Below are 17,127 nucleotides of genomic sequence, written 5' to 3'. Positions count from 1 at the left end.
AAGATTTCACCGAGATAGACCGGAGAGAGCCCTCTCCAGCCCCGTAGGGCTAGCTACGAGGCTAAGTGGTTTGATGTTGCCTTGAGGTTTGCCTTTCTCAGCCTGAGGTGAAATTTCAAGCGCTAACACCTCCTACTAACCAACCTGCCATGCTGATAAAGTCCCCCACGCCATCAACGAGTCACTGAAGCCCAACGGAAAATCTGAGTGATCTCAGCAGCCAGCTCATCCCTAAAGGTCATTGAGTTGTCTAGTACTGCAATGCCCGTCTCTCCCGCATGTGCTCCTCCTGATATCCTCCTACTAACCAACCTGCCATGCTGATAAAGTCCCCCACGCCATCAACGAGTCACTGAATCCCAACGGAAAATCTGAGTGATCTCAGCAGCCAACTCATCCCTAAAGGTCGTTGAGTTGTCTAGTACTGCAATGCCCGGGTCCCATGCTCGTCTCAAAAAAGCGCCACTATGTTGTCGTTGCGCCACTCTGACTCGAATAGGCTGCCCATCGTGTGCACACTACAGCCTCCTCCCCTAAAACCTGGAGGTGAAATATCGACGAAGGCCAAGCTCATCCTGCTTAAGTGTCTCTATGATGTCAATATCTACCTACCTATCACTAGTCTCGATCCTGAGCTGCAACTGAAGCAACCTGCCTCGCCAAACAATGGAGGCCTCAATGATCCCCCATGTGTCAACCCCAAAGTGAGCTAGATCACCCTCTGCTATGGTCTTGCTGTTGAAATTTCTAAGTATTACCCGTTAGAAATTTTATCTGTATTCTCTAGTTTATTTCTCCTACTTGATAATTACGAACAAGTTATTTAAACATATAAATACTGAAATAAACACAATACAATCTCAACCATCTACAGATCAACAGCTGAAAGAAATAGCAAACACACAAGTGACAACGTTATTTTTGGACAACTCGTCCCCAGAAAACCCAACTTGGAAAAACCGGTGCAAAAATTCTGAGGGTTATTTTATTATGCAATCTATTTGAGTACAACTGGGTGCCAAACTAGCTCACCCGACAAAGAAAATAATCCGGCAGTAATACCTCTCTATTCGGAAGTAGATATTCAAAAAATCTGCCCCAAGAAACCCTCCCCAGCACAACTAAAGCACTGCGTCAGCCCTCCTGGCCTTTACGTCAGCTTGAAAACCCCCTGCGTTAGCTCTCTAAGGTTTTGTGCAGCCTCTTTGTCTCTTTGCATCACTCCAGCAGCCTCTGCGTGGATGACACGAGCCCTCCTAGCCTCTGCACTGTCTTTGCTAGCCCCTGCATGGCTCCCTCTAGCTTCTGCGTCTACCTCTCTGCCTCTGCGTTGGTCTTCCAGAACTATCTCTACCTCTCTGTCTCGCACTCACTGCCCCTCGCTGCAAACTGATCACTGATTCGACTTTTCGTAGCAAATCCCGCCCTAGAAAATCAAATGACTGATCACTTTGTGTGTTCTCCAACTGACCCTCAAGCCTCCTCTTATACTTTTCCTGTTGGTCCTTCAACGGCCAAGATTACATCTCTAATCAACGGCTAAGATTAGATTTGGCTTGATCCATGTCTTTTAGAACCTTCTAACCCAGTTTTATATTAATACCCATTAATATTTTATTTTTCCTAAGTTTAGACTTAGAAACTCCATTAAAGATATTAATTATTTTAATATCTCCTAAATTGGGTAGAATCTACCCAAACCATTTTGGGTCTTGGAGATCTCATGTGCTTTAGTCTCTCCACCAATTTTAGTGGCTAGAGCACATCCGATGCTACCCTAAATCAACACCTACTCCTCACGAGATGGAGTGACCTATCAACCAATTGAATTTGTGGATCCCCTAGCCAAACCTTCTGCGGCATAGCTCTAACAACTGCTAGAACCATGTGTTCCTTGTCCCTAGTCCCTGCATGTAACCAACATATAGGCCCCATATATCATGAACTAATCTGATGCATGTTAAATTGCCCTATCCCTACCACTGCGTAGTACTGATGACTGTTGGAAGCCACATGTGCCAAATAACTACCCCCTGAAGACAACCAATAGATGGGTATCTAATAATTGCAACAAACTCAGTGTATGCGGACCCGTCCTGCTCCTACCAACCATCACCACTGAGTCTGCCATCCGCCCTCTCGATAATGTGCCAATACAATATCTGGAGGCCAGACACATACTGGAAAGTTGCCTTAGCCATACACGGTATCCTCTGCTCATGCATGGTCCTGTCATGCCTTGTGGAAAGAGTGACACATGTCTCCCTCGTGACCAACTCCCCAGGCATAGGCTCACTGATGTATGCCACCCCTGCATATCGTTCATCAGTAAACCTATGCCTGGGGAGTTGGTCACGAGGGAGACATGTGTCACTCTTTCCATAAGGCATGAGCAGAGGATACCGTGTATGGCTGAGGCAACTTTCCAATATGTGTCCGGCCTCCAGACGTTGTATTGGCACATTATCGAGAGGGTGGATGGCAGACTCAATGGTGATGGTTGGCAAGAGCAGGATGGGTCCACATACCCTGAGTCGATTGCGAATATCAGATACCCATCTATTGGTTGTCTTCCCGGGGTAGTTATTTGGCACATGTGGCTTCCAGCAGTCATCAGTACTACGCAGTAGCAGGGACGGGGCAGTTTAGCATGCATCAGATTAGTTCATGATATATGGGGCCTATATGTCGGTTACATGCAGGGACTAGGGACAAGGAACAAACAGATTCCAGCAGTTGTTAGAGCTATGCTGTAGAAGGTCTGGCTAGGGGATCCACAGATTCAATTGGTTGATAAGCCACTCCATCTCGTGAGGAGCACGACCATAGTAGAGGGTGATCTAGCTCACTTTGGGGTTGACACATGGGGGATCATTGAGGCCTCCATTGTTTGGCGAGGTAAGCTACTTCAGTTGCAGCTCAGGATCGAGACTAGCGATGGGTGGCTAGATATTGACAACATAGAGACACCTAGGCAAGATGAGCTCGGCCTTCGTCGATATTTTGCCTCCAGGTTTCAGGGGAGGAGGCTGTAGTGTGCACACAATGTGCAACCTATTCGAGTCAGAGTGGCACAACGACAACATGGTGGCGCTTTTTTGAGAAGAGCATGGGACCCGGGCATCGCAGTACTACACAACTCAACGACCTTTAGGGATGAGCTGGCTGCTATACGGGGAGATCACTCAGATTTTCCGTTGGGCTTCAGTGACTCGTTGGTGGCGTGGATGACTTTATCAACGTGGCAAGTTGGTCAGTAGGAGGATATCAGGAGGAGCACATGTGGGAGAGACTTCATCCGTATAGGGATTGGGCTGTATCTTCAGGAATTTACTCTTGGTGTGCATGAAGTGGACTACTTGGTAGGGAAGCTTCATGGAGAGTTGGATAGAGTCCTACATTATCATGATGCTCTACTTATTGATAGTATGCAAAGGGTTTCGAGAGCTTATACCTAGTTGGACGGTGAGTGGAGCAAGGGGTGCTTCACATTGATCAGGATGCCTTGGAATCTTGGTATTGAGAGATTCCTTCATGATCAGACAATTCAGAACTTGGGGCTGAATCAGTGGCACATTTGGGACCCTGGTATTATTGGTGATGACGGTGGTGATTAGCAAGTTCACATCTACTACTAGTAGCACAAACAATGGGATCAGTATTTGCATATTTTGTAAGATGGCTACAATAAAGTCATTCATGTCTTTGCAAGACACTCTCTTTTCAGGTATGTTTGGCTTTTAGCCTCTTGCTCCTAACGAGATTCAACTGCACTCCTAGCTCCATCCACATCCCACTAGAAGGAGAAAGACAGTTTCTTCTCTTTTGCATATTTTGGCCAGTGGCTAGGTTCATGGCATCCTTGAACAGACACAAGCCAGTATAAGGCACTTCATAATCAGCATCAAGTCACTTCACATTTCCATTTAACTGCATTTGGATAAGTATTTTTAAAAATTAGTAGCATCACAAGCTCAAGCCCATTCAATAGGGTCCTTACACCATCATACATCAAATGGGTCCTAAATGCATCCCTGATGTGGTGAATGTCAACAAAATTGAAGTTGTATAAGCCACCTCACTTGGAAGAATCTTCTATAGTAACACATCCAGTACCTACCATTCCACATTTTCAGCCTCCTCTTTCTAAAAGTATTCTTCTTGATGTCCAACCCATAACCACTGAGTAAAGTCAAATCACCACTTACTTGGCAGGTCGGCACCTTGCCCAATCAAGCCATGTGGCTCTTCCAGTCAAGATTTGAGCAGCACCTTCCCCATTTTCAGCAGAAATGGGGTATGATTTCCTCTTAATGGGGAGGAATTGATGAAACTTAGTAGAGTGAACATGAACGAACGTGTATTATATTTGAGTTTTTCTACTTGTACTTTATTACACTTTGAAGTTTGTACTTTATGCTTATCTATTTTGGATAACTTAGTCTATTGATCACTCACCCACTTTATCATATCTTATTATAAACTTGGTCAACTTTGATCAATCTTGCCCAAAATTTTGCGCTATATGTATAGTAATACAGATAAGTGTATGGCAAGTGTATAGTTCCAGCAGTCCTCTTCTCATACTTTCATACTTTCTTCCTTACGAATTCCTGTGTGACAGTATCTTCTTGCATTGCTAGTATTGTCACTTGTGCTCAAATTAAATATCTACAGTTGCCCAGACCATTATGTAAGGCCAACCACTTCTGCAATGAGTATTGGCAAACTTGTATAAATACTTTGTATACACACTATGTTAGCTCTTAGATTATTTAGTCACCTGGCATACAAGATTCTGCTTCATAATTCTTCTCAGAACTCTGGCATATGGAATATCTCGATTTCTCTATCCTTGGTAATTGCACTATCATGCATGTTTCCCATTTTTATGATTAATGGAGGATCTTTAATGTTATATCTCTATATTAACTGCAGAGGTGCATGTAAACATAAGCATAGCCAATTTTTTGCACGCTCATGGTTGTCTTTATGATTCTGCATTCTCTGGAATTCAGAGTTGTCCTCCCCACCGCATATCCTGGGCCACAGGTGTGGATCATACCACCATACTCTTTTCCATATAGCAAACATTTTTTCCTAATAAACAAAAATAACTTTTACAAAAAAACATTAGTTCATTTATATAAAGTCTCTTCCAGATAAATCACATAGTTGTCAACGCGTTTCAAACCACTTACTGTGGTTCGTCATCAGGACAAATATGAACCATAGTAAGTGGTTCGAAACACGTAGACCTAAAAACAACTATTTGATTTATCCGGAAGAGACTTTATATAAATCATGAATCACAAAAGCATACATTTTGAGACATTAGTTCATTATTAAAATCATGGATATTATATCTATTCATTATACGCATATATTTAGCTCATTTCGTTCTAGCATAAGAATTGTGTTAATGGCATACAAATATATGCACCTGCAACAGGTTGTGTATAGTTAATTTAACATGTTAGATCAAGGTTGCGGGGGAGCGCCCCCCCCCCCTCGGGCGCGCTCCACTTGGGAGCAACCTCGGGAACCTCGCTCCCTGTTTTTTCGTGAGCGAACGAGGGAGCAGTCGGGAGCGTTCGCTCCCTTACCGCTCCTGTGAGCAAAAAAGGCGTCCAACGGACGGGCAAGGGAGGGGAGGGGAAAAATGAGATAAAAGGCCCTCTTTCCCTCCCATTACTCACCATTTGCACATTGAGAGAGAAAGAGAGGGCTTTTGGAATTGGAGCTTGAGTTGAGGAGGAAGATTGGCAGAAAGATTGAGAGGATTGCTTGAGAGCTTGAGGAGCTTGCAAGGGAGATTGGAGCTTGGGATTGAAGGCCAAAGAGGTAGGATCTAGACTTTAATCTAGCATTGGTGTTTTTTATATGTGTATTGCTAAATGAAAATGTTCTCTTCTCTCTATCTCATTCCCATTCCTCCATTTTATTGTCAGCAAGAAACTATAACTCCACCAAAGAACATCATGGCTATATGGCTCGGCATTCTCTTGATGTTGGTTCTTGTTTTTGTTATTATGGTGTTGGAGAGTAGAAAGAGGGTTGATCATGATGAAGAGGATGAGGAAGTGGGTTTTGGTGGATTTGAAAACCCTGGAGAGGAGGAGGAGTACCTTGGTGAGGAGGAAGAGGGGAGTGGAGGTGATGAGGACACAAAAACAAAAGCAGACCAAACCCCATTGTGGAAATATGTTTCTAGGTCTAAAGCAGGTAAAGGGGGTGGAACCACTAAATTAACATGCCTTCATTGCAAAAAAACTTACACAGTTTCATACACCCGTGCTAGAAAGCACCTCCGTGGGAAAATTCCATGGGATGGAGATAAACAAGTAGGAATCAAAACTTGTGTAAGTGTGTCCACACCACAAAGAGCCAAATACATGAGGGAAGAGGTGGAAGCCCAATACAGAGCTAAATATCAAAGGGTTTTGAACATGATAGCCCACAATCAGTTAGACAAAGAACTCCATCAGCATCCTCCCAAGCGAGTGGATACGGAGGCATGGGAACAAACATCCCTTTAAGGCTTAGATGGTAGAACCATATTAGATTTCCTTGACGAAGGGTGTAGGAATGATGTGGAAGCAAAAATTTACCGATTTCTTTATGCATGTGGGATACCATTCAATGTTCTTCGCTCACCTTATTGGAATGAAATGGTTTTTGCCATTAATGATGCCCCCAAAGGATACAAGAGCCCTGAGTATGACAAGGTGTTAAAAGTGGCAACTAGGGCCAAACTCCATGTGGTCAGCTTATTTATAGCAGCTGATATTTTTATTGGATCCCTCTCATCGAGAAGTGTAGGATTGATCTAAAGATCATCCGATTCCGATAAGTATTTATGAAGTTATGAATTTATTTGTATTATAAGACTAATTATCAAGTCGGCCAGCATCTTATGTAGGCTCGGAAGCCCAATAGTCATGTCCATTCATCACCTACGTTTTTAGTATAAATAAGAGAAGACTTGAAGTCATTTGACACACATTCTTTATGTGATCTCCTCTCCACGTCTTGGGTTTTTGGAGAAGGAGAGACACTAATGAAGGATGTCCTAAAATGATGCCCTAATCCAACGCAGATCAAGGAGACTTATACGTTGTTCATAATAAAGATATATGAGACTTATACGTTGTTTGTTATGGAAGAAGTCCTAGATGGAGAAGTCTACACACAGGCAAAGGCAATACATATACACAGGAAATGGAGATACATATACGCAGCAATGGCGATATACATACACAGCAATAGAGATCGATGCACGCTGTTCATGATGAGGATATATGCAGGTAAATATGGACACCTTATCCACAGTGAATGGAGACATATATACGCTGATAATAGTGCCCTAATACGCAGATTAGCCACAGTACAAACATACATATATATGCTCGTAATAGTGCCCTAATATGCAGATCAGTACGCTGGTAATAGAGACACATATGCAGAAATATGTATGCACGGTATGGAGACCTTACGCAGTTAATAGAGGGAGACCTTATGCACAATATTCAAGGAATACAAACGCAGTTATAGAGACATGTTGAACGCAGTCAAGGAGGGCTCTATATGCATCATATCCGCAGTCCTAAATGTCCTCCACAGGCCTGATCCAAGGAGCCCTCATTCGCAGTCCAACTAGGAGTAATCTGGCCACAGTCAAATATCGGCAACATGATGAATATGGGCAGCATGATGTATGGGCAACATGATGTATAAGATCATGTGGATGGGCAGCACAATGATACATGGAGCATGGATAGCATCATGGTGAATGTAATCATAAGCATGGGCAGCACAATGATACATGGAGCATGGATAGCATCATGGTGAATGTAATCATAAGCATGGGCAGCTTGATGATGAATGAGACCATGGAAGATGCAGCATGAAGATGAGAGCAGCTCAGTCATCTAGGTCCAGCACTGTGATGGGGCAGCATGGTGCTACACGGTAAGGTGCGGCAAATGGACGAAATGCAGTACTATGAGAGGTGAAGGAATCACCTTAGAGAATCAGTTGAAGCAATATGTCTTCAACTGATCTCTGTAGATATCAAAAGTCAAAATGTTGACTTCTATTGTAAATGTACTATCTCTCTCACTTTCTCTGCTGAACTTTGAAGAACATAAAAGAAGAATTGATCAATGGTTTCCCCACATTGTGGGGTTTGTCCCTGGCTGGCGCCACATCTTGTGTCCTCTTGTCTTGGCTTGTCTTCTGCGATTTATATTTATGTTCTATTTGCAGTTTACTTTAATGCTGATGTGATTGCTAATCTGGGAAAGATATTGAGCTAACTATGAAAATTGAAATAAATTGCTCTAGCATAGAACATACCTAAAAATAACATGGAATCGGAGTTGAGGTGAAGACAATGCCCAAGCAAGAGTGAAAGAGCAATCACCGAAGACAGTTGGGACAGGACAATCATCCCTCTTCTAATTCACTAAGGGTGAAGTCGAAGCAGAGAATATTGTCAGAATGGCGCAGCGGAATTTCTGATGACCTACCTAAAGATCACTTCATTGGGAAGTTCAGATCTAAGGGTGGAAGGAAAGGTAGATGCCTTGGTTATAAGTTCGGCCCTTATGCGAAGGAGTGTCCGAATGGCAGAGATGCAGGTCATCAAGGACACGGCCGACTCTTCAGAGAAAGCAAGGAACCCTAGGTATGATGAATCAAATGTTGTTTCTGATAAGATAAAGAAGCGTTATCTTATATTGACCCTCTCCTTCAGATTCTTTGGAAATTTGGCTTATTGATTGTAGTGCTTCAAGGCACTTCATCGGATAGAAGGGTGCACTCTCTAATTTGGTAGAGACGGAAACAACCGTGGGATTATACTTGGAGCCGATGCCACCTATCCCGGAAAGGATGTTGGGAATGTTATCCCTCAACTGAATGGGGGTAACTCAATTCATTTACAGAATCTCTTTTATGTACCTGATCGCAAGAAGAACCTGGTGTCCATTTTAGCAATGGAAGTCAAAGGTTACAGGGTGGCACTCATCGATGGAAAGGGATGCCTGAATTCAAAAAGAGCATGAAGGTACATGTCTGAAATGTACCGAAGGAAAATCTTATGAGGGGGACCATTCCCCTCATGCAGCAGGTCCACAGGTTTGGAACAACCCGAGGAGTTTGAGATTGATGATCAGGAATCTCACGTATGCAGGTGGAAGAAAGCCCTCTATGGCTTGAAGCAAAACACCTCGGGCGTAGTATGAGAGGATTGATAGGTGTCTGATAAAGTTGAGATTCACTAGGAGTGAAACCGATCCAAACCATTACTCGAAGGTTGTGGATGATAAACCTCTCATACCGGCACCTATGTCTAACAGGTGCAGACCCTCTCATTCGTAGGACACAGAGAGAGTTGGATTCCGAATGTGGAAAGATAAACTGCAAGCCTGTGACTACCTCGAGGATCTTAACTTTCAGAAGTTATATGGTGGTGATGTCGGACCAGATTTGGGAAATGCCTCTAAGTTTCATAAACTCATTCGCGTTGATGTTCTTGGTGAACCTCCGTTCGGACATATGTTTTGCAGTAAGTATGGTGAGCTCATATTTAGTTGAGCTTCACTGGATTGGTGCCTAGAATCTTCTCAGATATCTTCAGGGCACAATCTCTCATGGATTGAGATACACTGCCAGAAATAATTCAAATGCTGAGTGGGCAGGCAGTGTGGAGGATCACTAGAGCACTTCTCAATGCTGGTTCTCCTTGGGATCTGCTTCGATATTCTGGATGATGTGTTCTCCATGATGATTATATAGCAGGATGATTAGTTCTCCTGTGAGGTCTGGATGATGTGTTCTCCATGACGATTATGTAGCAGGATGATTAGTTCTCCTGTGAGGTCTGGATGATGTGTTCTCCATGATGATTATGTAGCAGGATGATTAGTTCTCCTGTGAGGTCTGGATGATGTGTTCTCCATGACGATTATGTAATCGGATGATTAGTTCTCCTGTGAGGTCTGGATGATGTGTTCTCCATGACGATTATGTAGCAGGATGATTAGTTCTCCTGTGAGGTCTGGATGATGTGTTCTCCATGACGATTATGTAGCAGGATGATTAGCTCTCCTGTGAGGCCTGGATGATGTGTTCTCCATGGCGATTGTGTAGCAGGATGATTAGTTCTCCTGTGAGGACAGGATTGATTAAGTTCTCCTGTCGAGGCATCCTACCCATGCAGTCTGGGACTCATGGGAAGTACCTCTCATCTGATCAATGAGCAGGGAAATGAGGATAGGGACCATAGTAGTACCGATGGACGCATCGTTGTATCTACCGTACTCCCTATGCTAGGATGACCTTCATTGATCTAGGATCAATGATATTGGTCTGGGACCAGTTGTAGGAGTTGTACCTACTATGACGCTGACTTCGGGTCGGTTGACACTGGTCTGGGACCAGTGGTACATACTCTGAGACTGACTTCGGGTCAGTGGACTGGACTGGGACCAGTGAGAGTGGTACATACTATGATGCTGACTTCGAGTCGGTTGAGACTGGTCTGGGACCAGTGGTACACACTCTGAGACTGATGATACTGGTCTGGGACTAGTGGTAGGAGTGGTACCCACTATGACGCTGACTTTGGGTCGGTTGAGACTGGTCTGGGACCAGTGGTACGCACTCTGAGACTGACTTCGGGTCAGTGGAGAATGGTATGAGACATTCTCGATCAATTCTTCTTCTTCATGGTTTAGCAAAGCTGAGTAGAGTAGAGCAGCGCCAGCAGAGCTGAGCAGAGCAGAGCCAGCAGAGCTGAGCAGAGCAATGCAGGGCACTGATGGCAGAGACAGTACAGTGGGACATATGGATTAGCGGATGGAGTACTCCCTAGTTGAGAGGGAGTGTTAAAATTAGCAACCAGGGCCAAACTCCATGTGGGTCAGCTTATTTACAGCAACTGATATTTTTATTGGATCCCTCTCATTGAGAGGTGTAGGATTGATCTAAAGATCATCCGATTCCGATAAGTATTTATGAAGTTATGAATTTATTTGTATTATAAGACTAATTATCAAGTCGGCCAGCATCTTATGTAGGCTCGGAAGCCCAATAGTCATGTCCATTCATCACCTACGTTTTTAGTATAAATAAGAGAAGACTTGAAGTCATTTGACACACATTCTTTATGTGATCTCCTCTCCACATCATGGGTTTTTGGAGAAGGAGAGACACTAATGAAGGATGCCCTAAAATGATGCCCTAATCCAATGCAGATCAAGGAGACTTATACGTTGTTCATAATAAAGATATATGAGACTTATACGTTGTTTGTTATGGAAGAAGTCCTAGATGGAGAAGTCTACACGCAGGCAAAGGCAATACATATACGCAGGCAATGGAGATACATATACGCAGCAATGGCAATATACATACACAACAATAGAGATCAATACACGCTGTTCATGATGAGGATATATGCAGGTAAATATGGACACCTTATCCACAGTGAATGGAGACATATATACGCTGATAATAGTGCCCTAATACGCAGATCAGCCGCAGTACAAACATACATATATACGCTGGTAATAGTGCCCTAATACGCAGATCAGTACGCTGGTAATAGAGACACATACGCAGAAATATGTATGCACAGTATGGAGACCTTACGCAGTTAATAGAGGGAGACCTTATGAACAATATTCAAGGAATACAAACGCAGTTATAGAGACATGTTGAACGCAGTCAAGGAGGGCTCTATACGCATCATATCCGCAATCCTAGGTGTCTTCCACAGGCCTGATCCAAGGAGCCCTCATCCGCAGTCCTAAGTGTCCTCCACAGGCCTGATCCAAGGAGCCCTCATCCGCAGTCCAACTAGGAGTAATCTGGCCACAGTCAAATATGGGCAGCATGATGTATGAGCTCATGTGCATGGGCAGCACAATGATACATGGAGCATGGACAGCATCATGGTGAATGTAATCATAAGCATGGGCAGCTTGATGATGAATGAGACCATGGAAGATGCAGCATGATGAGCAGCATGAAGATGAGAGCAGCTCAGTCATCTAGGTCCAACATTGTGATGGGGCAGCATGGTGCTACACGGTAAGGTGCGGCAAATGGACGAGATGCAGTACTATGATAGGTGAAGGAGTCACCTTAGAGAATCAGTTGAAGCAATATGTCTTCAACTCATCTCTGTAGATATCAAAAGTCAAAGTGTTGACTTCTATTGTAAATGTATTATCTCTCTCACTTTCTCTACTGAACTTTGAAAAACATAAAAGAAGAATTGATCAAGGGTTTCCCCACATTGTGGGGTTTGTCCCTGGCTGGCGCCACATCTTGTGTCCTCTTGTCTTGGCTTGTCTTCTGCGATTTATATTTATGTTCTATCTGCAGTTTACTTTAATGCTGATGTGATTGCTAACCTGGAAAAGATATTGAGCTAACTATGAAACTTGAAATAAATTGCTCTAGCATAGAACATACCTAAAAATAACACAAGGCTAGAACCGTGGGACTTGATCATGAAAAAGCAAAAATAACAAATGTGTTGGGTAACATGACAAATTATTGGAATGAGCACGGGGTATCCATTGATTCCATTGTATCTGATGGACAAACAAATGTAAAAGGCAAGCCATTGATAAATGTTCTTCCGTGTCTACTAGTGGTGCAATCTTCCTTTCAACATATGATTACTCAAAAAAGTTCAAGGCCGCCATCAACATTGCAAAACCATTACTTCAAATAATTGAACATATTGGGCCATACAATGTCATCCAAGTCATCATTGATAATGCTTCTAATTGTAAGGCAGCGGGAGCAATTATTGAGGATAGATATCCCAACGTATTTTGGTTTGGGTGTTTGGTTCACACAATGAACCTTTTGATGCATGATATTATTAAAAACAAACAACCTCAATACAGATGGATTGGTGATTTGTACAAGAGAGGCAAGAGATTGATAAAATTTATTACCAATCATAACAATACCCATGGACTTTTTTGCAGTCACTCAAGTTTGGACCTATTGAAGATTGCGAAGACTAGATTTGCTAGTTATTACCTCACCTTCAAGCACCTTTTGAAGGTAAGAGAGTCATTGGCTAGCATGGTATCAAGTCAACACTGATAGGTATTAAAGGACAGGGCTCCAACCGCAGTTGACAGACAAGGTTTTGAACAGCTGGAGAAAATTGCTCTTGATGGTCTATTTTGGGCACATGTGAGGGAAGTTTTGCAATTCACGGAGCCCATTTATACCACGATTCATTTTGCAGATACAAATAAATCAGTGATTGGGGAGGTGTATGAGTAGATGGATAACATGTTGGGGCAAATAAAAGATATTGTTTAGGAAAAAGATCCCAACTTGTATGATATGACTCACGATTTTGTGTGTGCACGATGGAATAAACTTAATGCTCCACTGCATGCTTTGGCGTATATCCTTATGCCAAAATACTATTCTCCTTCTTGGTTGGGCAAACCTACATCTGGGGCTAAAGTTAAGGCCAAACCTCATACAGATCCAGAAGTGAAAAAGGATATATGAAAGCATTACACATGTTGGTCCCTAATAAGGAGTGTGCTAATCGGCGTCTTGAATTAGGCAGATACTTCACTAGCACTGGAGTGTTTGGTTCTTTGCATGCAATGGAAGATAGTGATAGATTTGATGCTATCACAAGGTGGGATGCAATATGGCGGCCAAGGACTTTTGCCAAAATTGGTAAAAAAAAGTGCTCTCACAAGTTGCAAATACTTCTTCTGTAGAGAAGTGTTGGAGCACCTATAGCTTCATCCATAATGTGAGAAGAAACAGACTCAATGAAAACCAAGCAAAAAGCTTGGTTTATGTGCATTACAACTTGAAGTTGTTGAGTCATTATTGTGATTGGGCTTGTGAGAATACATCATATTGTACACTTGGGACAACAACCCAGAGGAAGATAATTTGGAGGATGGCACTCTACATCTAGAAGAATTGGAAACAGAACTTCTAAAGGATGATGATGAAGCAACAACAACCATGCCACCCCCACCATCCAGTAGCAGTGCTCGAGTTCCAACAACTTTGCCTTTGCTGCCACCACCTCCATCTACATCCTCACGTGGAGGGCATGTGCCTTCTGGTTTTGGTCGTCCGACTATGCCTCCTCCCGAGACTCCCAGAAGACCACCACGACCTTCTCAGAAATTGGAAATTTCTCATGGCAACAGGCCCAAGCATTAGAAATAGATAATAGATTTAATTGTCTTCTCTAGTTTCTAATAGTTTTTATAGTTGTTTACTCTTACATATTTATTATGATATTTTTTGTAAACAATATATGACAATTTAAGTTTGAAGTTTGAAGTTGGCAATTATAACTCATTGGTAATGAATTATGAATATGATGCTTCATGAAAGTTGAAAGTTGAAGCATTTCATTTCATGTTAGATAGTTTTTGTTGTCATGGTTACAAGTACAACTTTAGTGATCAATGATGATAAATGTTATATATTGAATTTTGAAAGCTTGAAAGTTTTAAGATTGATGAATCATGAGACTCGATATGTTGTATCTTACTAACTTGTGAACGTGCTTGATGAAGATTATAACTTCTAGATAATTGATGTTATATGGTTCAATGCATGTTTTTATGCTTCTTTATATCTAATTCATCATTCTACATGCTTTGGTATCTAATTCATCATTCTACATGCTTTTGTTGACATATATGCATGAAAATATATAAAAATATATATTATATAAAAAATTGCACCCGATTCGCTCCCAAACAGGGAGCTTTTGAAAATGTCACTCCCCGCTCCCGCTTCCAAGTAACCTTGTGTTAGATGAATGTATGTACCTATTATGCTTTTTTAATAATCCAAATTTTAATGGCACACTGTAATATAAGATGGAAATAAGGACGGCTTCTGGTGGTTATGCTTACCCAGTCGAGTCTGGCAAATGACAGAGTGGCTGCCATTGACTATTATGAATGTGAATGGAAACTACCTGGTTTTCCCTTCGAAATGGATGAAATATTTTATGGTGACCACAGAAATTGCAACTGACAAAAAACGCACGTTAATGTTAATGTTTGAATGAATTCACGTTGTGATGGTGGACACACATTCATGTGGCCTGAACAGACTTAGGGTAATTGAAGGGTGAGATTGGCGTGGTTGTTGAAACTAAAGCATATAGCGAGATTTGAAGTGCAATTGTGTGAAAATCCATGTACACAGTGACTATGTATGCAGCATTGTTTCTTTCTAGATGTACAGTGACGTCCACCAGGAGACCAACTGCCGACATCACAGAGCAGAGAAATTTTAGTGCAATAACTGATAGCAAATAGTTATCATGGCATGCCCATGCCACAAATCAAGACATACACAAATGCAACAAACCACAAGGCCAAACCATATAAACGGTAACTATTTTTGCAGCATTGTTTCTTTATTGAGCAATTGTGTGAAAATCCATATAGACAGTGATTGTGTATGCAACGTTTTCTAGATGTACAGGGAGATCTTCTAAGAGATCAACTGCTGACATTACAGAGTAGAGTAATTTTAATGCAATAACTGATAGTAAACAATCCTTAAGTATAACGACATAACCACGCCACAAATCAAGAATTACACAAATACAACAAGCCACAAGCGCAAACCAGTCAACGAAACAGACAAATCAACTATGAAGGAATTTTAGTGCAAACGGGGGAGTTCTTTTAGTTCCATGTGTGGAAATTTAGTACAAAAGTGGGGGTTCTCTTAGTTCCATGCGTCGAAAATTAGGGATTCATTTGGAACTCCATGGTTATTAGCTATCTAAGTTCTCACCATGGCTTGGAAGGTCTGCACAGGCTGCTTAGAAATCTTTATCATAACGATTTATCTGCTTACAATCTCAGTCATGGCTAATAGCGAAGGCATCAACCTAGGTCCTCGGACGTGCTCCTGGATTGGCAAAGCTTTAGGCCTAAATATGTGCATTTTGAACGATCTTCCCAATCTGCATGCTAGTTGCTTTTGGGGGATGATGTTGTATTGTGTGAATCAAACAGTGAATACAGGATGGCGAAAAAGGACATGACCAATAAACCAAGCTACCTTCTCTGTCTGATCATAGAGTGCCAAATTGAATCTCTCTCTGTTCACCGAGGGATAAATTGAATAACAGTGGTGCAGATTGCAGGAAAGTGAAGAATTTCACATGAACTACATTTCAAGTCGAAAATTTCTTCTCATACACCCAAGCTAATTAACTAAATTCTGAAGTGCTGTTTTATAAAATGGCATTGAGAAGAGCCGTCCATGAAAAGGGGTAGTAGTTATGAAAAGTTTATCTATTCACCTGTCTCAGGATTGTAGACAGCCCAGAGCTTCTTCTTGAACTCACAAGAAGCCATAAGTATCCGCACCCACACCCGTTCAGAGCTTCCATCCTTCTTATTGACTGCATCCAGAATGGAACCGCCAATTCCAGGGACCAGCAGAACGGGGTCCAAGTCAGTGTTCACAACTCTTGACTTAGAGTTGTGCCCGAGCCAGGAAAAACAGTCAAATTCTTCGCGCGTCTTCCCCATAACTCTGAATTCAGGCAGAGAGATAGACTGATGGCTGACTGATAAAAAACCCCACCGAATTATCCCCAAATTTATACAGTCAGCATCACACCAGCCTGGTAGTTCAGGATACGTTTGGAAACCATTTATTGTAGATTTAGTGATATAAACGATGACATTGTCGTGGTTAGGAAAATAGAATTGTCATAGTCATTAGCTGAAATGATGCGATGCAGAAACCGAAGGTTTGACAGTTTGGTGATGTGTTTATATATACGAGGCCGAGGAGTGAGGGGCGACGAATGATAGGTAGTGTTCAATCGCTGGGCTGGAAGTCCACACCAAACATTCAAGATGGATTGAAAGTCTTCTGATATTACTAAAAATAATAAATTATTTTCCAGATTGATTGAAAGTCTTCTGTATTACTATAAATATTTCTATACCAAATGCAAAGAAAATTCAAGGACGTTGGATGGAGTGATACAAGGAATATTCTGCGTACCAAATGCAAAGAAATCCAAGGACTTTGGATGGAGTGATATGGGATGAATTGCTG

General features: G+C 42.1%; 1 protein-coding gene across 1 annotated transcript in view; it reads right to left on the bottom strand.

Annotated features, from left to right (window-relative positions):
• Positions 1–16,885, bottom strand: part of LCAT3 (lecithin:cholesterol acyltransferase 3) — a 231,960-nt gene extending 215,075 nt beyond the window's left edge. The window contains exon 1 of the mRNA XM_089439563.1: positions 16,358–16,885. Coding sequence (XP_089295689.1) covers positions 16,358–16,589 — 232 coding nt within the window. The 5' untranslated portion in view covers positions 16,590–16,885. The remainder of the gene's footprint in view (positions 1–16,357) is intronic.
• Positions 16,886–17,127: the final 242 nt, after the last annotated feature.

Source organism: Pinus tabuliformis, chromosome 9 (genome assembly GCF_031772625.1).
Source record: "Pinus tabuliformis cultivar Carrire ecotype Pingquan chromosome 9, CPIR1, whole genome shotgun sequence".
Classification (NCBI taxonomy): Eukaryota; Viridiplantae; Streptophyta; class Pinopsida; order Pinales; family Pinaceae; genus Pinus; species Pinus tabuliformis.
Note: the sequence above shows the minus strand (reverse complement) of the source record. Positions and strands in the feature narration are given on the sequence as shown.